The sequence below is a fragment of the Accipiter gentilis genome, chromosome 29 (assembly GCF_929443795.1).
Source record: "Accipiter gentilis chromosome 29, bAccGen1.1, whole genome shotgun sequence".
Taxonomy (NCBI): Eukaryota; Metazoa; Chordata; class Aves; order Accipitriformes; family Accipitridae; genus Astur; species Astur gentilis.
In genome coordinates, this window is record NC_064908.1 from 4,242,044 (window position 1) to 4,263,019 (window position 20,976).

At 46.9% G+C, this 20,976-nt stretch overlaps 4 protein-coding genes across 4 annotated transcripts in view; 3 read left to right on the top strand and 1 right to left on the bottom strand.

The window, feature by feature from the left end:
- The first annotated feature begins 2,036 nt into the window (after window positions 1-2,036).
- Window positions 2,037-5,016, top strand: LOC126052355 (acidic mammalian chitinase-like). Its single transcript, XM_049832907.1, is given in 8 exon segments — window positions 2,037-2,059; window positions 2,715-2,746; window positions 3,558-3,763; window positions 3,811-3,908; window positions 4,058-4,188; window positions 4,284-4,310; window positions 4,313-4,414; window positions 4,772-5,016. Coding segments are annotated over 8 exon segments (864 nt in total).
- A 560-nt stretch (window positions 5,017-5,576) lies between these two features.
- On the top strand, window positions 5,577-8,070 carry PIFO (primary cilia formation). Its single transcript, XM_049832893.1, has 6 exons — window positions 5,577-5,601; window positions 5,941-6,083; window positions 6,416-6,514; window positions 7,069-7,202; window positions 7,477-7,603; window positions 8,002-8,070. The coding sequence occupies exons 1-6, from the start codon at window positions 5,577-5,579 to the stop codon at window positions 8,068-8,070; spliced, it is 597 nt and encodes a 198-aa protein (XP_049688850.1).
- Window positions 8,071-9,888: 1,818 nt separating this feature from the next.
- Window positions 9,889-16,195, bottom strand: TAF8 (TATA-box binding protein associated factor 8). The gene is made up of 8 exons (XM_049832917.1): window positions 16,136-16,195; window positions 15,229-15,385; window positions 14,416-14,514; window positions 14,052-14,114; window positions 13,476-13,600; window positions 13,001-13,148; window positions 12,092-12,234; window positions 9,889-11,638 (listed from the first exon to the last, which is right to left on the bottom strand). The coding sequence occupies exons 1-8, from the start codon at window positions 16,193-16,195 to the stop codon at window positions 11,495-11,497; spliced, it is 939 nt and encodes a 312-aa protein (XP_049688874.1). The 3' UTR covers window positions 9,889-11,494.
- Window positions 16,196-16,975: 780 nt separating this feature from the next.
- The window catches only part of CCND3 (cyclin D3), a 47,276-nt gene continuing 43,275 nt past the window's right edge, over window positions 16,976-20,976 (top strand). Inside the window, exon 1 of the mRNA XM_049832070.1 lies at window positions 16,976-17,236. The gene's annotated coding sequence lies outside the window, so the exon portion shown is untranslated. The remainder of the gene's footprint in view (window positions 17,237-20,976) is intronic.

Consider the following 20,976-nt stretch of genomic DNA (forward strand, 5'->3'; position numbering starts at 1 on the left):
AAATTCCCATAGGAAAATTCCAAAGGAATTTCCAAGAATACCACGTCATACTAAGAAAAAACATACTGGCAACAGATTGTCTCCTTGGCTGTAATAAGGCGTCTGCCTGCAATGAGGAACATCAGATCAACAGCCCAAAACAGGCATAGCTCTCCCCAGGTTTTTATGGAGAAAATCACATAGCTTCTCACATCCAAAAAATAAATCCAGAATACATTTATACTAGCTCAACAGTATCTTTGCATTGCCAATGTGATAAGAAGCAGCCTTGCTTCACATGGAAATCCAAGGCCGGATCTTGCATATACCTAGCCAAGGGCCCATCTACCTAATATATGTCTCTGCATTGCTAACATGAACCTTTGCTCTTGTAATGCTGCAATCAGCACAAATGCCTGTATTGGCTCTCAGCTCCAATCACCCTGTACCAGGAGACCAATACCTGTACCTCTACATCCACATAAGGGTTAGGATAGGGCACTCCAAAATACACAGTGCCATTGCATTGACCTTTACATTTCTCCCCAGTTTAGCCTTCCACAGTGACCTGCCTAACCTCCATAGCAATGGCAAGAAGAACAAAACAACCTCTGTAAAGCAATGGCTCATGTCCACTGAGGTTAGCAAGGCCAGGATGGCTAAGGTCTTTGGGGGAAACAGCAGTTTTTAGAGAGTTTGCTGAGAGTCAGTTGTCAGACACATCTAACAGGAGATGAGTGCAAGGCTGTGCAAGCGCCATCACTGACTCTGACAAACCTCTTTCATCATTCATCGTATTTCATCCACTCCATACACAGAATCTAGAAGTCTAATGAACTTTAATGGCAGGTCAGTGGCTTCAGTGCCAGCATGTGACATGGGCAACTTTGAGGGCATTTTACATGCTCCCATTCAACCAAATCTGGGAGACCTACTAGAAATCCACCTTCACATCATCTTAACAGGTATTAAAGAACAACTCAGTGAAGAGCAACTGGCCATGTGCCCACTGTGTCTTATTCCACCATTTGCAGTAGCCCTGAGTGTGCAGACAGAATCTTCTGAGTTAAAAACGTCATTTTCAGCACCTCTAACTGCCTTTTAAAAAATTCCATTCAGATATGCTTATAAGACATTGCATCCTGAAAACAACAAAATGAGACAAACTCATACAGAATAAAAGAGATTGGGGTAATTTCTCGCTATGCATCATCACAGAAAGCTAAGGCAAGACATGAATGCTTGGCAACACAGAGGTCTCTCAGTGTGGGAAACAGCTGATCAAAAAGAGGAGGCAGTAAGTGCAGGAGGAAATGCAACCTGCATGATGCTCTGTCCCTGGGCTCTCTCTTGTAGAGCTTGACCTCCAAGAAATAATGCTTGCCCCTGAAGAAAATTATTTTCACAAGTGGGAGAATGATTTGGCAGAAGCTGAGTTGGTTTTCCTTTCCTGATGGGACACCAGGAAATTCTCTCCCCTTCCATGAAGTGACAACAACTCAGATGGTGTGGGCAAGAGAGAGCTCAGATCACAAAGCCCCCTGGATCCTGACAGACAGTTTGCCTACAGCAAGTGAGCCCGATTCCTGTGTTCCCCAAAAAGCCCACTGCTATGAGCCTAAGTCCTACTCAGTCCTGTCTTGCTGACTGCCCCAGCCAAGGAGACAAAACCCGTATAAACCACCTATGGTTTGGCAGTGCCTACCATCTCTGGGCAGACACACTGACAACGCAAGATTGAACACCAGCCATCTGTCACTGCGTAATTGCCACTGTTGACACAAAGCCTGTTGCTGTAAACAAAATTTCTAAGAATAAAAGCCACTTAATCTTGTTCTTCATCTACTCTTGCAGCACCATGACATGCCACAGACTGATAATAGTGGTGCCTCCAGCTGGAGTGTTTAGACCTATTTTACTGGTATCATTTTTTTGTGATACTGATCTTTACCAAATTTCATAATGTTTGTCCATCTTTGTTGATACAAGACTGGCATGAAATGAGAGAAGCGTATAAAAGTGGGAGATGGTCTGCACCAGATCAGTCCTGGTCAAAGATGGCCAAGCTCACTTTGCTTACCGCTAAGTGCTGCTTCAAAACTTAGTTCTCTACCTTTTTAAGTATTTGTGGCTCTTTCACTGTTATACTGGGTGGCTATACAGGAGACTTTGGGGGATTAAAAATGCAGCACACTTTATTCTGTCAAAGGAAAATATATGGCAGTTTCTTTGGGGATGTTTATATTTTGCACTAATTTCAGAGTTGATTTCTTTTTCTTTAGATATGCAAATTCCTGATTTAATTGTTTATTAAATTAAAAAATTATCTTGGACCAAGAAAGTGATGCTCTGAGGAGGAAAACTGCTCATTCTGATAGAAAGGCTATTACTGTCTCCATAGCAGAGTATATTCCAAAAGGCTTCTGCTATTTCAGCCATGCTTATATGCACCAAGATCACCTGTTGCCTAACCCTGGCTGAAAGCAGCAGCAGAACATTGCGTCCTTAATGACCATGAGCTCCTTTGTGTGTCCCCTTCAATCAGAATGAATTGTGACCTGGGAGACAGGTTATGTTGGATTCAGACAGATCCTCATGAAGAGGAGCAAAAATAGGCCCACTGATAGAACCAATTTTATTGTCTGCATTACAGGATATGTACCAGACAGTTTCTGCCGGTTCAGGCATTACCTTATTTCTCAGTTCTAACACTAATCCCACACTTTTTTCTTTAAAGGTCTGGTCCTCCTCCTGAACGCCTAGATGGGTATGTGCTTTCTACCCCAAAACCAACTCTACCAAACCTTTCTCAGTTATGGCACATGCAGGCAACTGGAACAGACTTACTTGTGAACTCTTTTACAAGCCACGGGGGAGGAAGAAGAGGCAGGCAGGCACACAGCAATGGTGTCTCTGAAGTCAAAAGCTTGATGAAGCATAGAATGCTCAATCTAAAGTGCAAATATGCTCCTTTCTTTCACACAAGCTTCCTCTTAGCAGCCCCTTCCTGCTCAGCTTGAATGAAGCATGAGCACAGCCACTAGCTCAGTCTTTGCAGAAGCTTTCAAAGGCAGGTCAAACAGGCAGCACAGCAAATATGCAAAGAGCCTTCCACCTTCCAGGCACTTCACCAGAGATCCCTTCTGCCTCTGTTCTTCCTCACTTGGCAGCAAAGGAGAAAGACTGAGTTTGGGCAAGAGACCCACCTGATTAATGAGTTTAAGGGTGCAAGAGGCTCCTAGACCAACTCATCTACTGAAACAAAGTAGGAAGGAAAGAAATCCATTATTATCCTTGGAGAGCCAGTTCTGAGAGGGATAACCAACCCTACTTCACTATCTCTTAACTCTTTACCCTGCAAGGAAACACAGCCCAATAATTTTTTATTAGATCCGCCCCATGCAGTTGCTAACTCCTAAGTGCAGCCCAGGGCGCTGTCCTCTTTCCTGTGTGACTTGAAGGATGGTTATAGAAGTAGCATGGCCTCATGCAGCTAGGTACCTGGTCCTTCTGCATTTCAGAGATATGTCCTCTATGCTCTTTTCTCTTCTGACCACATCTCCTCTATTTCTGTGCAGGCACTGCGTCTGTGCTGTCATGTTACTTCACCAGCTGGGCCCAATATAGACCTGGCCTGAGAAGTTTCATGCCAGACAACATTGACCCATGCCTGTGCACTCACCTGCTATATGCCTTTGCTGGGATGTCTAACAGTGAGATCACAACTTACGAATGGAACAACGAGACCCTTTACAAATCCTTCAACAGCCTGAAGAACCACAATGTGCCCTCTCAGGTCCTGCCTCATTATTCAGCATCTGTTCTCTGCTCCAAAACCCATCTGACACTGCTATTGGGGCACCTACATCAGGACCTGGGCCAGCTGGACCTTACACTAAGCAGGCTGGGGTTTTGGCTTACTACAAGGTGTAGGTGTTCCCTCACACCTAACCTACCAAGAACAACACAAACACTCCTCAGACTTCCCAGAAAGGAATTTTTAACCCATGTAATATTCCAAATGCCCTTTTTTGCAGGACACTTGCTAACTTCTCCCTCTGTGCCCTTTTTTCCTTAGATCTGCAAATGTTCTGGACTCTGGAGCCACCCAGGCCTGGGATGGCCCCCAGGATGTGCCCTGTGCCTACAAGGACAACGAATGGGTTTGCTATGACAACATCAAGAGCTCCAACATCAAGGTACGGTCGGATGTGTGGCTGTGCTAATAATAAGGCAGGAGGCCTTCTGCAGTAGCACGTCCTGGGACTAATTGGGCTTTCCGCCCTGGCACTGGACGGGTTGACTGAAGAAGAACAATTTTGGAGGTGCTATGGTTGGGCCCTTGATCTGGATGACTTCACTGGCACTTTCTGCAAAGAAGGCAAATATCCCCTGATCACCAGTCTGAAGAAGGGTCTTGGTCTCCAAAAGGGCAGTGAGTAGCTTGAGTAGCGTGTGCTTCTTGAAGGTGACTCCCTACCTCACTGCTGATGCAGGGCTTTAGAGACCTGCGAACCTTTATCTCTGGAGCCTTGGTGGATAAAGATTTTCTGTGGAAGCCACAACTAGAAATTGCCATGGAAAGATCCCTTCACTCTATATCCCCTGGGATAAAAGAGGGAGATTGTAACTTGTACCTGGGTCCAGATGCTTCAAAGGCCTGGTGTGAACTAGGCCAGACTTTGGGGTAACACACTTAAATAGCTGACCCCACCACTAAAGGCCCTATGAAGGGAGGGGAGGGCTGAGAGACTGTCAACACAAAATAAGCCCCTTTGTGCTTTTATTGCAGAGTGTGTACCTCCACCTCAGCCCAGTCCTCTAGTCACTGAAGCTCCTTGTACTACAGGTGGAATTGGAAGTGGGAGCGGGGGCTCTGGTGTTAGTGACTTCTGTGCTGGCAAGGCCAATGGCATCTATGTAGAGCCAACCAACAAGAGCATCTTCTACAACTGCATTAATGGCAAAACCTCTGTGCAGAGCTGTGATGACAGTCTCATCTTTGATACCAGCTGCTCCTGCTGCAACTGGCCATGAAGATACCAATCCTATTACAGTGAACAGACCTCTCTGATCTAATTGTACAGAATAAGAATGATTAAATAAAGTGTTCTGCAAAACCAACAATCCTCAGTTTCAACTCATCTCACCCTTAATATTTTGATGCTCCCCAATTCTCTCATGATACTCACACATGTGCTCAGGGAAGGGCCTGAATCCACAAGCTGGACTCAATTCCAGTATGACATTTTCCAGGGGTTTCTTGCTGCCCTACCAGGACAGCCAGGTACGGGGAAAAAGAGAGCAGACAACAGGACATATCAGGCTGCGTCACAAGGGAGATCACAGAGAAGGGTCCTGACAGCACAACCTGTAGGTTGCTTCCCCCGAGACCTCTCCCCTACTGACTTACAGCATGAAAACAGCAGCTTCTCAGAGTAGGAGCCAGCATAGCGCAATCCACAGAGACGTTATTACTACTACTCTTTGCCTCGAACCCTTCAGGCGCTGTCATCCCCAGCATTCCCTCCAGCACCCCCTGCTCTGTGTCTATAGCAACTGGAGTACACAGACAGCGTTCGGTCTGGCAGGGCAGCATGGCAGCAGAGTGGGAGCTGAGAGGTGAGCTGTGAAAGGTGCATGCACCCGAGGGGGGCTGTGGGCACAAGGGCTTTCCTTCTTACACAGCTCCCTGGTGGCATCAGGCTTTCCCAACAATCTTCCCCGCAACTGGGGCTAGGCTGCTTTTTGCTCAGGCTGGGGAAAAAGAAGCCTTTGTGGCAGGAGGGAACAGGCATCCAAAGGGCAGACCCCTCGCAAATACCCAGGGTCAGGAGAAATTCCCATCTGGGAGATAAGAGGATGGTTGGCTTCAGGCAGAGAGCAGCAGACACTTAAGAAGGAAGAAAAGCAGCAAGTGGTCATCTCCACTGGTGGCATTTTCCTCTCCTGGTCTCACAGATGTGCAGAAGCGGATCTCATTTGGGTCATGTCAAGAGCGGAAAATGTTCCCTCTCCACCATGCCCCAGACAGGCTGGGAATCCAGCTGATAGCTATCAGGGGAGACCCTTTGCTCGGGCCAGGCCGTTACCTGAGTCAAGAGGTAAGTTGTTCAGTTTTCATGCTCAGAGTTTTTCCTTCACAGAAGACACACAGTACAGGAGCAATAGGACCATGGCCCGCCACACCTGTGGTGGAGTCCCCCACACCTGCCCTGCAACCCATTGGACAAGGTCTCCAGATACACCTGGAAAAAGAAACTCTCCCCCCTTCCAAACGTACCAGTACTCAAAGCTCCAGCTGCCCTAGCGCTCTACGTGAGAAATTAGAGGAATTAAAAGGAGTAATGTCTGCTGCTCATGTACTTCTGCCCTTCCTTTAATGCAAGTGGTCTCTTAAAAATGTCAGTAAGACACTTCTGCTTTTGGATCACAGAGAAGCAGCCTCAGATACTCTTTGGAAAACAAACCACTGAGCAAGAAAGGCTATGTGATAGGAGCAAGAACAGCCCAGCGTTTCATACCAGAGCCACAGGTAAGAAAAGCATGCTTCAAAGTGGCAGAGCTGCAGCTTTGCAAGAATATGTAGGCTGTTCCCAATACAGACTATCAGTTTCAATCATATTTGCTGAGGCTGCCTCCAACTTAATATATACGGTAGCTACAGATCTCCTTACACATAGTCTAGTGGGAGGTGTTGAGCCTAGAGACCGATGATGGATCATATGAGCTCTGGCAAGATCAACACATGCATTTGTATATACACATTCCTTTGTATCACATATACACACATGTAGATGTACGTACTGAGGCAAAATCAGGGAGGGAGCTCAGCTATACTACCTGAACAAACATGCTATGTTTTCTGGCCCAGCTTCTCTAGAATAACAATATATTAGGAGAGACATCAGAGGACACATTGAGTAAGGAGTAGGGAGTGCATAATTGACTTGTTCTGATATTTTTACACTGAGTAGCCAAAGCATGCATTAAACAGCAGGTCTGTAATGCCCAGCTGGTTGCTGATTAGAGCATGTAGGAATGGTTTGCAGAACAAAATCTTCCATACAGAAATTTTATCTCTTGCAGACTGTGACTCCCAGCCCAGCAACGTACCAGTCATTCTGGATGAAAGAGAGAAAATGCCAGCCTGCCTATGCTCCATTTTCCATTAAGACACCACGATTTCCAGATAAGCCTTCAGATAAAGAATTTTTCCCTGGGTAATGCAACTCATTTTCTTACACTTTTAATAATAAGCAGGAGTACTAGCAGAGAGAAGTACTAAGACACAAATGGGAGATAGGTAAGCGAGTTCCCGGTAATGCTTTTTTATCTTCAGAAAGCTCCCCTGCTTTAGTCTTTAACTTAGCATGATGACTAGAATACCACAATATGCATTTGTCCCATGGATCAAGGTAGGGCTAGTAAGTTCTGGTATTACAAACATCATACGCCAGCTCCAGAAATGAGGTATTTTGTGCCTTTTTTCCTTAGACCTGGAACTTACAAAGCAGACAAGCAATTACACAAAAAAATCACTTGGCCGATGAAGTTTGGCTCTCCAGACTGGTCTTTAGTGCCAATGCCAGCAAAGAGGATGCTAAAAATGGAGGTACAGAAGGTAAGGACAGGGATAAGGGGTTGTTATTCCTGGCTCAATGCTTCTGACAAAGGATGATTACTTCACTGCATTTGCACTAAGTTTTGTCATCCTTTCCTCACTGGCCTGCTGGGTATGTGGCTTTCTAGGCACAAGAAACAAAGTGATTTTCTATCAGAAAATGCTGTTTTGCAAAAACAGAGTCCTTCAAAAAAACCACTTCTATTAAGAAATTTGCTCTGGAAGTTTCCATCCACAAAGTGAGAGAACCAGGGCACAGTCTTCCCCATGTAGCTCTGCTGAAAAGAAAACCTGATTTAAAACATAGGTTAAGGTTCTCGACACCATCTCGCATCTTCCTGCACTTTTTTGAAGCAATTGTCATTGCTAATATCTAACGGATAGTAGTTGTCTTTTAGCTGACCATAGACAGAGAATTCAGGAAACACCGGGACCGAGTGGCCTACCTGAGTTTATATTACAGCTGAGGAGCCAGGGCTGCCGCCACACGTCCTCCCCTTCCAGCGGGACAGCTCAGGCCTCGCCTCCGCTTCCCGGCCACTTGTGGAGACCTTCATCTGTACTACCCAGCCTCTCCAAATAAAACCATTTCAAAAAGAGGGATCTCTTGCCACTAATTGTGCTTACCTGGTATCACACAATGTGTCTACTGCCTCTGTGGGTGTTTGGGTGCCGCTGGGTCTGGCGCACAGCACCCCTTGGCCAAGGTGGGGCTGGCGGCCATTTTCTTTGGGTTGCCATGGAAACACCTCACCTTGCCATCCTCCCCAGCATGGCTTCCCTTGCCACAGGGGGCTTTTTCCCCCCCCAAATCCAGTCCTCCCTGGCACCGGAGAGGGGCCAAATTAACACGGCTAGAAGGTGTCTCGGCTGCTGCCCCATCTCCTCAGCCCAGGGAGCGAATACCACCATCTTCCCTTCAGCCACCACCTGCCTTCCCCAGCCTCCTCATCACCATCTCCTCATCTCCAGCAGATGCTTCAGGCCGGGCCCAGGGCTTCACTCACAGCCTGAGGAGAGCTGAGAAACATGGGGGCGTACATACCGGTACTGCACTGCCCTCAGGTATGTTCAGAAAGAGTATAATGGCTTTGTGCACAGCCAACAACTATATTAAAGTAACACACAGCAAACATCCTCGGGAAAGAGGCTGTGCTGGGACAGGTTAGAGCAGATGGCCTGCAAGACGTACGTTTGCGTTACTAGCTTTTTCCCTGCTGACATGAGGAAGATATTCTCGAGCACGAAGCAAGCAACATGCTGCTAATTAATCTGGCCACGAAAATAAATTTAGTCTGAAACAGAAAGGTGCTGGTGTTCATCATCAGTTGTTTCTGTAATGTAAAACTCAGACCCTAGGGATTTCTATAAATGTTTACAAACCTTCACACACAGACTTAATCTGTCTGATCACAAGCTTGATTCAATCTCAGGGGAAAACTAAGAGCAGGAAACATTCATTCTCAGTGTAACTACCAGTCACAATGCAGGTTTTCAAATTTTCTGGGTCTGTTTAGCTGTTTCAGTAGCAAATTTCACCTGCAGCCCAATTTCAGCTATAAAAAATGTATTCTTCCCATTTCCCACTTTCGGTCTTTGAGTGCTCTCACATACACATGACAACAGCTGCTCGCGACCTGTCTTTTTGAGGCACATTGGCCCCTTCCCTCCCAACCACAAGAGGCTGCTTTGTAGTTGCAGCTGTCAAAAAGGGATGTACTTGCCAATTTGCAGTTGTCCCTTTTGCTGCAACCTTTTGAAGGAGGGGGTACGACTCACTGGAAATTGTACTGTCCTAAGACCTGAGGTTTATTGCTGTTTAAGGTTTCACCTTTGTATTCATGGCTGATACTGCATACTTCACCTCCATCTGTCTTGGTTTTTTAATCAGAAGAAAAATACATGTGTAAGAGAAGACGTAAAAGAAAGTAAGCAGCACCTATGATTCTGCAGTCCTTCTCAACCACGTTCCACCTGTGACTGGAGAAACCTACTAAACCTGTTGCAAAACTGACGGTATTTCAAAGGCACTTTGTCCTCACTGAACTTACTTCTAATGAATCAAAGATTTTTTGAAAATTTCCAACCTTCTCAGCTATCATGTGTTGCTGTGGAGAAAGGAAGAGATGCAGAGGGAAGGACAAGACTTCCTCCCACTTGTAGACCCCACTGAAAACACACCCAGGTGCCATTCAGGTGCTTTTCCACTCCTGAAACTTTAAGGACTCAGCCAGCTTTGCTTGTAGGAGATAAAATTTCTTTTATTATGAACATAAAAATTACTATTTTCATTCTACATTTTTCCCCTACCCAGCGAGGGATTTTCTCATTATGAAAAATGCTTAATCCAAGTAAAAAAAGGTATAAATTTTTATATATACATACATACACAATGTCTCTGTACATTTGTTATTCTGTACAACCAAGGCACCAGCAAGTGACAATGGCACATGCAGGACTTTTTTGCTAGAGATGTAATTTCAGATTGATTGGCGGGAATGTCTCTGTTCTCACTGACACAATTCCTCCTTTATACCTTCCTTATCCCTCAGTGACAGGGGAAGAGGGAGGCCTGGGAGGATGCCTTAACTAAACAGAGAGGTGAACAGGTACACACATAACGCTGATCTCCCTGGTAACTGCAACAGACTTCTTGCATTCAGCTGCTACTCTAGGAAACCATGACCTGCCTGGCAGTCTGTAGCAGGCAGTCTTTGCTGCCTCACCCAGCACCACATTTTCATCCAGAAGAGACGCTTGGGAGACTGGACCAAACTACAGGAGTCTTTTGTCAAAGAAATTTAACCCATATTTTGCCTAAGTAAAGGCTGAATGAAAATTAAAGCAAAGCCCTCCAGAACCAGCTAACAATTCCAATACACCCATCACCAGTTATTTTCACTGCTGAAATAAAGTCTCCTGCTCTGGGGAAATAAAGGAGGAAAAAGCGCAGCTTCTGTTGATAAAAGCTCATATTTGAGAATGGACAACATAAAAAACTGCGATCAATAGCATGGCCTTGTGGACTGCAATCAATACAGCTTTATTCCATATTCCAAGTTTTTCAGCACAGCATCTTTCAAAACAGCTGGTGAAGGTGTGAACTCTCAAAGGAGTTGTGCTGTGTTGAAACTAACAATAGAACTGAAAAATAGCCTGAAGCAGCTGTTAAATCTTGCCATTCATACTGCTAGAAAATAATCTCAAAGCAGTACAGGGTAAACACCACACTTAGCGCTTTTAAGTTAGAAGTGCAGCTGCAGTCAGAAAAGTGAGAATAAAATGCCATCTTAGCTCTGTATTTACACTTCACTCTCTTACCAACACATCAGACGCCTTTCGTTTATAAAAGAAAAGTCTGTTTGCTTTTACCTGCCAAGAATCCAAAGAAAGAAACCTCTCTGGGATTTTTCTGTCTCTGTTAATACATGCTTCTTAGATTATAAGGCCAGGCAAGGTTGATTACGGAAGTTTCTTTTCTAGCCTGCCAGAGAGCCACAAACAACTTATGCCTTTCTATTCTGCAGAGCCTGCTGGGAAGCACTGAGCAGCAAGAACCTTCGTGTCCCCCATCTCTTCAGAGAGTAAATCCTGCTGACAGTGAGAACAAACCAAAGCAAACGAGACAATTCCCATCTGTAACCTGGTGGCCTTCAATGCTTTTAAGGCAACTGACCATTGACCGTTCCAAGTCAGCAGGAGAGCAGAGGGGAAACAGGGAGTATTGCAAACCAGGATGAGAGTGTAGTTCGCTAGGCAGAGAGAGATCATTCTTCTGCTTCTGCCACTCAGCTGGATTGCCACTCCTGTCTTGCTCCATGCCTCTCACCCACAGCGGCAGAGGTGAACCCCTCGGGTTTCTCTTCCTCTGAGCAGCCAGCTGGCTACACCTCACTTCTTTCTGCGGATCTTGGGCTTTTTCACTGGCCGGAGGTAGGGATTGTCTATCACATTTTCTTCCCCGTTCCGACTGCCTGACAGGGAGGTGTTCTGCTGTAACACTGAAGCGTTCTCCTTTTCAGGTCCTGAATCATCCTGCCACATTAAAAAGCATAAATAAGCATAAACAACCAAAGTTAGGCTAAACAAGGCTTAGAAGTTCAAACCACACACCTATGGGCAAAACAGATAATCAACAGCCAAGATAAACAGCAGCACACAAAGAGCTGCATTAAAAGTGAGGTCTCCGGATTGCTAATGCAAGAAGATCCCCTTCGGGAACAGTGTGGGATCCTAGGACAATTCTCTCTCCCCTAACACTGAAATGAAGGTTGTACTGAAAGCTCATGATCCAACCCCATTTTGCATTGTACCCTGCAGAAAGTTAAAGAACCATGACAATGTTTAGTCATTTACACCCGGTAAAATGCAACCCACTCTGCCATTTTCCACCCACTGCCCAGCTGCAAGAAAGACAGGCAAAGAACCAGGTTTCATAAGCTTAAGAAAGTGGGCCCAAGAGACCTCGATCTCTCAGGCTGGGCATACCGTGCTCATGTGCAGGGGGAGGTTCTCAGTGTCTGTCTGGTCGTCTTGCTCTGATGAATCCGTTTCTTCCATTTGCTGCATTTCCAGCTCAGAGGGGAGAAGAGCTGTCAGGTAGGGTACAGTGAAAGGCCTGGCAGCAATCACTGGGGTTAGGGAAAAGGACACGGTCAGCAAGCTGGGAGAAAACTCCTCAAGTCAGAGATTATGAAGCATGAAGCCAAACCGTTACTTAGAGACCAAACACTTTTACTGGTTCTGGTTTTAAACACACACACTCTTTTCCTGCTGTTCCCAGGGATCAGAAATTAAATATGCTGTCCCTAAAAGTTGGCAGTCTCTAATTTCCTATTTTCTGAGGCCCCTTTATTTTTCCAACACAGCATTACACTAACACAAAACATCCTTCCTGACCTCCAATAGAAGTTCAATTATCTCACAGGCTGAAGCATCACTTAGCCCCCCCTTAAGATAACACTGACATCTGTGCTGTCAGTGAGCCTTGGGAAGGTGGGAATTCTCATCACCACTTTGCAGATAAAGAAAGCGGAAAAACTTCACTGCCTACCACAAAAATGTAAGAGAGAAGAAATTACTTGTTCAAAAGTTACAGAGAGGTGGACACAGGATTGGGAAGAGCCTTGAATTTAGCACCTATCAGCCAAGGCCTTCTCCGCCAGCAGAAGAAAGTGAGCCTTTGATGAGGGTGGAAGCCTACCATTTGGCTTTGATTCTGTTTTTCACCCCATTTAAAATAGAAAATTCCTCATTTCCCAACCTTCCGGTGCCTCAGGAGGGCAAACACAGTGTGATCATTCAGTGCTCACCTCCTGCAGTAGCAAGAACTCTAACTGAGTGTATACTCAGTTAGACAGCTGTCATTTACAGCACAAAGTGTCCTAGATAACTCACATGGGAATGTGCTAACATCATCTTTGAAGAGACTCTGCGTTTCTCCTGTCTTAGCCATGAAACGTGTGAGAGCTCTTTCTACATCGCGCCGTTGAGATGCTGCCTTTTCCCGTAGGACTTGATAATCAGATACTGGCTCCCGGTATGTCTGTGGAGCAGGGAGGAAAAAAAAAAAAAAAGAACACCGTTAGTGGATGCAATGCAGACATCTGAAGTTCAAAACACAACTAGGATGCAGATGCTACAGGCAAGCATTGACCTTCAACATGCACAGATTTTCAGAGAGCTACAGATGTCAATCAGCCAGCAACCTGCAGCAAGGGCAACCCGCAAACAACAAGGGATATATTAAGCCAGAAGCAGCAATGTTTTGGATAAAAAGTACCAGCACTGCAGTAAAAATACTTATACACCACTACTGGTGTCATTGACTTCAATCAGACCCCAGATGGCATAAAAATCTTTTTTCACTCACTGGTGTCTTGATGTAAGTGTGAGGATCTGGAAACTCAGGGAAATGCCCAGGAATGTGGGACGGATGTGGCTTGTTCTGTCCAGCTGTCAGGGCTTTGGGAGTCACTGGCTGGTTTGTCACAGGAGCTACAGTTAAAAAAAAACCCACACAAACACTAATCAGCCAGCTTCATTCTGCCAAGAGTTAGGCATAAAGTGCTAGCTTATACTGAGCTGTGCCCCATGTCTCCAGGTCCTATAAAAGGGACAGAGGACATCCCATGAGCAATAATTTCAGACTGTGTTCAGCATCCCAAAAGGGAACAAAAATTACTTGACCCCTCTCTCCTACACAAGGAGAACAAAACCATCTTGAGGATTCTCCTGTGCAGTGAGGATGCTGAAGAAAGGCAACTGATTCGGCAGAGGTTACCTTCCTTCATCTATTACACAGTCATTACAGGAGTCCTCAAGACAAACTACACTTCCAGGAGCACTGGCTGCATCAGAAAAGCAGGAGCTCTTTGGATGCCAGCAGAGAGAAATGCCAAATTATTTCCAATTTCCTGCATAAGAAGAGAAAGGATTTCCCACATACGGGCAGTGATGACCATCCTCTGGGAGCGCTTGGCATATGCAGGAAGCGTTTCAACATTGAACCCTGAAATACAAAAGAAGAAACAGAAATCACACAAAGAGTTTATCCTGTTGAAAATCCCTTCTCTTAGGCTTCTCCAGAATTCTTCCAAGGGCTCCAAATTACATGAGAAAGAAAGTCACGCACTCTGATATACTCATACTGCATCCGCAGCAGCGGTATCTGAATGCCTGCATGAGGCCCAAAACAGCAGGCATCACACAAACACCAGAAATGCGGGTGAAGGATTTTCCTACCAACACAGCACACCCAAATCTTCTGCAATGCAGGCAGCTGGAATTAGTGGAACCAGTCAACTACTCACCCATTTCCACCAGAGTAACCACTATATCAGAGAGCGTAGGCTGTGTTCTGGCTGTATGTTCACAGTAGGACTTTGCACTCCTTCCAATTTCAGAAATATCTGGGGGGAAATAAAAAACACCAGCACATATTTGATTGAGACAGTGACCACACATTTGTATCAGCCCAACCCTAGCTTCAGAGACACGAATTTTTAGCAAATTTAGCAAGGAATGAAGAATAGCTCCTGGAATCCATTGTCTTACAGCCTGCATATTTAAAATTAAAGCATGTGCAAAATATGGAGACACTGAAGATCCAAGAGTCAGGTGTTTTCCACAAACGCAAAAGGCAAATCTGCATCACAAGCATGAAAAAATACAAAACTTGATCATCGCTTGATTTCAGAAAAATACGTAACCTGAGATCCTACGCACATCACCCAGAAAAGCAGGAGCAGAGCTGCCAAACATGGGCACTTCTATGGCCTTAACTAACCAGACATCTGGAGCTTTATTTCTCTGTTTATTTTGGCAGCATCTCGATATGTGGAGCTTATTAGGGTGCCTAATGGGTATCTAATGAGTACTCACTGAGTAAGATAAGTACTTCTGAGTTCGGACAAACATCTCATGCTCACAGAAGTCCGTGACTCCAGGGCTGTGCTCTAGCCACCAGTCTAGCCTTCTGCTTTTGCTAGCATCGTTAATACAAGATAATAAAAATGGGGGGGGGGGGGGAAAACCACAACAAAAAAATAAAAGAGCTAAGGCCAATTTGAAAACAGAGAACCGAAAAACTCCAGGGGATCAGTGTGACTTTGCTGGACACTCACAGCTTTGTAACATCTCTGTCAGCGTCTCCACCGCGGCCTTTTCAGCGCTCTCGAAGCCGGCTTCGGTCAGCAAGGAGCTGACCACCACTTGCAGAGTCCTCCTCCGAGCCAGGTAGTAGTTATCCGCCGGCGTGGTTGCATGCTTGCTGCCCGACCTCTGCGGACAGAGACACCCCCCCGCCAGCCCCAAGCCCCCCGAAACAAGAGCTCAGAGAAACGAAGCCACCTCCAGACCCCGGGGGGAGCAGCGAGGCCTGAGCTCTGCCTGCCCCAGGAGCCGGGACCGGGAAGGGCGAGGGTGCTCATCCTGCCATGGGCTCTTGTGACACACCGGAGGGCTGAAGGCAGGGCTGCCTGCGCGCTGCCTGCGCGCTGCCTGCGCTCAAAGGGCAGGGGCCGGCCCTGCCTGTCCCCCACTGCACGCGTACGCACACATGGGCACACGCGTGCATATGCGTACGCACGTAGGTACGTAAATACACGTACGCGTACACACAGATCTGTACTTATACATCTACACACGCACATATGTATTTACGCACACGTACATATAGATAGGTAGACGCGGTGCTGCCGGCACCACCAGCGCGCACCGCCTTTTGGGGCGCGGCCCCTTTAAAAAAAGCCGCCCCACCGGCTCCCCCGCCTCACTGCCCCCCTCGCCGGCCAATCCGAGCGGAAGAATTTGAGCCAATCAAGCGCCGCTACCGAGCCCCGCCTCCCTCCGGCCATGCAGCCAATCAGCGTCTCCCTCCCTTCAGCCTCCGCCTCAAAGCCCCACGGGCTAGGCCGCAGGCGTCCTGGCTCCATAGGAAGAGCAGACCGCTGCCGTTCTGCCCGGCCCTCCCCTCCCCGCGGGAAACACCCTCCACGACAGCCCCGCGTCCCGGCGAGGAGCCGCCGTTACCGTGCCGGAACCACCGGACGCTGTGTCAGCCATCTTGGAGCCATATAGAGCTTTGCGCATGCGCCAGGTGAGGCGGTGGCGGGGTGGAGATACCCGCCTCGCCTTCGGGGGGCGCGCGGGGCATTGTGGGATTTGTAGTGTGGGTGGGAGGGAGCGCGCGTGGGCTGCTCCTGCCCGCCCCGCTGCCCGCCCACCCCCGCAGCGGTGCGGCCACGGCAGGGCCGCGGTGTGTGGGGGGGTTTATCGCCTGGGTGCTCCCCCGCACACCTGCGTGCCCGCTGCCGCCGCCTGTTGGGCCCGCGGGAGACGGGTCCTGGTCTCGTTCGTGGGCTCCGGGCGTCGGCTGAAACCCGTGGGCCCGGGGGGTGGCGTGAGCTAGCGGGGGCAAGGGTCTAAAGTTCAGTCTGCCTTGCTCCGAGGGTCAGAAGAACGTCGCTTTCATCTCCCGAGACGTGTTGAAGTTTGTGGGTTTCCACTTCTGGGCACCCTGCGGGGAGAGCCCTCAGCCTGCCTCTGCAGGGTAACGGGGAAAACAAAACCTCGTGTAACGGTGTTGCTCTTGCTCTAGAATAGCCCGCGTTGCCATTAGGAAATTATTTACGAAAAAAAGCTTGAAAGGTGCCAGCGGTGTGCCAGTAACCCTGTAACCATGGGAGCACTTAGGGGTTTCCTGTTGTAAGCAATATGTACTCTTAGCTGAACCTCGGTGTACCAGATTGTGTGCTTAGATCTTCTGATCAAAGCTTTGGTGTCAGTTAAGTGTTTCAGAAATACAGAACAGGAAACCCCCACACTACAACTCCCACCCCTTGCTTCCTGTTTAAGTACATGTGTGGGAGAGCAAGAACATTGTAAGGACCAATTACTGCATGTGAAAGGGGAAAAAAAAGTGATGTAAACAACAGCTGCCACGCTGGAAATTAAAGGTCCTGATCTCATTTGGTTTGGATGGCAACACAGCTTCGACACGCTGCTGGCTTTTCAACAACAATGGCAGCAAAATCCATTAACAGATAGGGAAAGCGAGGATGCAGAGGAAGGTGGAGGCTGGATTGTTCAAAGCAAACATGCCTGCGGAAGCAAATTTCTTGATCATCAAAGGTAGGAGGCAACATAGTTTCAGAGACTGAAAATGTGATAGAGATAGCAATCTTATGGCTTATGAGCTCGGGGACAAGCAAAACTATTGGCAGAGGGCTGGTGGAGTCTAATTGTGCTGAAGATACTAAAAGTACTTTGAAATGGCTGCGTGTGAGGGGTCAGTGCTGACTGGGGGATCTTGCTGCAATTTGCCTATGTGAATTCCCAGGATGTTGGTGTTCTGCCAAGCCATGAGGCAGCCGCTTTGCCATCCTTCAGCAGGGATGTCTGTCTTTGCCAGGGCTTTGTAGTGGAGGTGGGGCAGGTTCTCAGCCCCCTAGCATGTTAAGAAGAGATGTAGAGCTGTGATCACAGAGATGCTGAGCCCTTGTGGCTTCCAATTGAGGAACTTCTGGAGGTCTGCATGCTAGTGAGTAAGCTGACATTGTAGATGAAGCTAAAAGAGGGGAAATGTGAGTGCTTAACTTTGGTAGGTTGCAATTTGCTGGGTAATTCTTGAGAAGTGTCTGACCCCAATTGTTTGGATGGGAAGGGAAGTGAACTCTGGCAGGTCTGGACTGAAAACATCCATGCAGTGGTGCTTCAGAGACAGGCTTGGGCTGAGCCAGAAATGTCTGTAGGAACACTGGGGGAGTTCCAGACTGGTTAGTACTGTGCATGGTACCGTGAGAAGCACTGTGTCCCTTGGTCTCAGCTTGCCATGAAGTTAATTCAACCAATTTACAAGTTGCTCTTGTAGCAAATCCAGGGGATGAATAAATGGGAAAGCAAGTGTGGACAGGTGCTTTTGCTGATGAACATTGTGTGCAACTGAGTACTGAGTAAGGCAGCATTTTCTCCTATATAATATGACAGCCATCACACTCAGCAGGGGGAAAAAAGAAAAGTAAATTGGGATTAGTGGTGTGGAGCTAGATCCTGAAATGTTTTAGGCAGAAGAGAGATCGCGTGGGGGTCCGATGCAGAGTGAGGGAGTAGCATGCATATGTTTGAAGCGTGCAGGTCAGGACTTCAGTCTGCTCTTATCTCTGCTACTAACTTGCCTAAGTCTCTCCTTCACTCCCCCATCTATGCAGGGAGGAGGATGAGGATATTATTTAGCTATCTTACTGAGATTGTGAGGGGTGCAATATAAATACAGCACATAATTGATCCACAACTCCTGGTTGTTTTATTGCACGAGGACAGTCTCTTCTTGATCTCTTGTCTCCAGTACTTTGTAATGTCACTTTTCAGCCTGTTATTTACAGCACTTGCCTAGAATGGAAAAAAACCTGGCTTTCAGTCCCTGCCTTCAGTAGAGTTTATGCACTTAACTGCTTCATGTAAACACAGACACAATCCCAACGAATACAGTCTGAGACCCAGCACCCTTCTCCTACTCTGGAGAATTAACTGCTGATTTGTAGAACCACTCAGCTTCCCGCTGCCCCAGTTGAATCACAGATTTTTTTCTGTGCAATGATTGTTTCTGTCCATATGGATGGAGGGCATCCAGTGTCTTCCTGAGCTGACCTGGGGCTTCTTTCCAGGAGCTGGAAAGTGGAGGGGCTGAGCAGTTACTGAGAACATCGGCACAGTCTCTCTTCCTTCAGCTTTTGTAGGAAAGGAGCCTTGCAGAGGCAAGATTTCAGACCCCCTACATCTGTCAGCAATTCCCAGCTAGTTATTTTAAGACTCTGAAATGCCCAGCTCCTACCCAAGCAATGCTGAGAGAGCCTTGCCTAACCTAGCCTGTATTCCCATCAGGGACCAGATGCCCCACAGGACAATTCAGGCTGGGAGGGATTTCAGGAGGTCTCTAGTCCAGTCTCCTGCTAGAAGTAGGCTCAGCCATGAGGTCAGACAAGGCTACCAAGCGTAATCTTCCCATGCCTGCTTGCTTCATCCATCTTCACAGCAGTTAAGAGCAAAGGGACACTGGGCTCTGCACTAGCTCTCTCAGCTCAGGCAGGCTTCAAGGAGTTTTCTGCAGGTGCAAGCTCCTTCTGCAGCTGAGGAATCTGCCTGCCAGGACAGACAAGGCCAGTGCAGTGCCTTCCTTCACACAATGTCGCACAAGCATGTGCAGCCAGATAGGGTCTGCTGCTCTTGTGTGTGTGCTGCCTCCTTCCCCGGGGTGTATGCTCATCCAGATGAGCAGCCACAACTCTTCAGTGCTCCCCTGGCACCCACTGTCTCCTGCTGTAAGCTCCCTCTATAGAGATGGGTTGCTGTAAATAAGGCTGCTGAAATTCCAGCTTATTATTAATGCGTGGGAGCTATTGTGTAAATGAGTACTTCACAGCCTTGTGCTGCCTTTTTTTTACTCTTGTGAATATTCTTTTTTCCTCCTTCCCAAAACTTCATAGACAAATTTGAACAGTTTTGTCTTCTGAAGTCTCTAGCTCTTTGCACTCCAGGGGCTTTCGTTTGGGAAGGGTATGATGGGGAAGTCCTGCAGTGAGGGATGCTAGGGGAGGCTGGGTGCTATGGTTAGTGGGGCAATGCATTGTATTATTCTGGGCTCTAGTCCTGGCTCTGCAGCCAGCCTGCTGAGTAACCATAGGCAAGTCTCTGCTCCTCTGCATTTCATTTTCCCATCTGTAAGTACTGGCATTCATTGTGAGATGCTTTTGGAGCTTATAAAAAGCAGCATCTGACATTAAAATATTCTTGTTGGTGATGCAGTACCCTTGGAAAGCTCTTCCCAGAGCAGTGCAGTCCATGTTGGACTCATCACAAGCAGAGTATCCAGCGCCTGGCAGAAATCCTCTAGTCCAGAGATTTGCAGACAGTCATGAAATTATGGATACAACATCCCTTTTTTATGGTGTGGGTACATAATTCTTCCCTTATGCATAGCTCCCTTCTGATGGGGTGGGAATAAAAAAACTTCCATAAAGGTCCAGTTAGTCAGTGATTTAAGAGTTTCTTGCATGTCTCTCAAGTACTGGCTACTCTGAAGTAGCTGCTAGTAGCCACTAGAGGAGACTAGTTAGCTGAGACAACAGGGGACTACCAAAAAAGGAGCACTTTAGTGCCATGCCAAAAGATGTTGCCAGGGTTCAAATCTGAAAGGGGCAGAAGTTGGACGCAGAACCCTACTGGCAGTTTGTGTCCATAGGTGGAGGGCAGCATCTTTATTTCAGAGCCCATGTGAAGTGGGAAATGACACTGCCAGTGGAAGGATTTGCCAATTTAATGTGCCAGTTTCCTCTGGAGCACTGTGAAATTGGTCATCTGGCAGCAAAATGAAAAAATGCAGGATAGTGACAGTCTGTGTGCCTTCCTGGGCATGTTGTGTTTTCCCAAAGATTGGAATCTTTCCTCTTGTTTCCCATTTTTAGCAACAACAAAAAACATTTTCACATTGGTGTCAAACTGAGAAAGGAAAAAAAGTTCATGTGTGTTTACTCTGAATCGCATGCAGATTATTTAAAAGAAGAGGTAAGAGTTAGGATTCCCACATGCATTGACACTAAACAGTTGTGTGACCCCAGACAAGAAGAATGTTAACCTTGTTGAGATACAACTGAATAGTTATTCTGATATGTACAAACCCAGAGGGGAAGCTGTAAACCTTGTTGAAATTCGTATTTGAAAAGAATAATGGGAACTGATGACTCTGGACTCTTTGGGTAGGGAAAGCCCAAGGCTTTGTAATTTTTTGAGCCTGGGAGGTACTCAGCATAGCAGAAGAGCCCACAGGAGGCTGGCTGTATGACCTTGATGTTTTAAAATCACAACTTTGAGAGAGG

Bases quoted from the DNA above. Each gene is read 5' to 3' on its own strand.
- TAF8 (XM_049832917.1), bottom strand. From the start codon at position 16,195: ATGCGCAAAGCTCTATATGGCTCCAAGATGGCTGACACAGCGTCCGGT. The intron at 13,149-13,475 runs GTGAGTGAAAAA...CCTGCTCCACAG, and splicing joins ACACTTACATCAAGACACCA to ACATACCGGGAGCCAGTATC. The intron at 11,639-12,091 runs GTATGCCCAGCC...TTAATGTGGCAG, and splicing joins TCCCCCTGCACATGAGCACG to GATGATTCAGGACCTGAAAA.
- PIFO (XM_049832893.1), top strand. From the start codon at position 5,577: ATGGCAGCAGAGTGGGAGCTGAGAG. The intron at 5,602-5,940 runs GTGAGCTGTGAA...CTGGTCTCACAG, and splicing joins AGCAGAGTGGGAGCTGAGAG to ATGTGCAGAAGCGGATCTCA. The intron at 6,515-7,068 runs GTAAGAAAAGCA...TATCTCTTGCAG, and splicing joins GTTTCATACCAGAGCCACAG to ACTGTGACTCCCAGCCCAGC.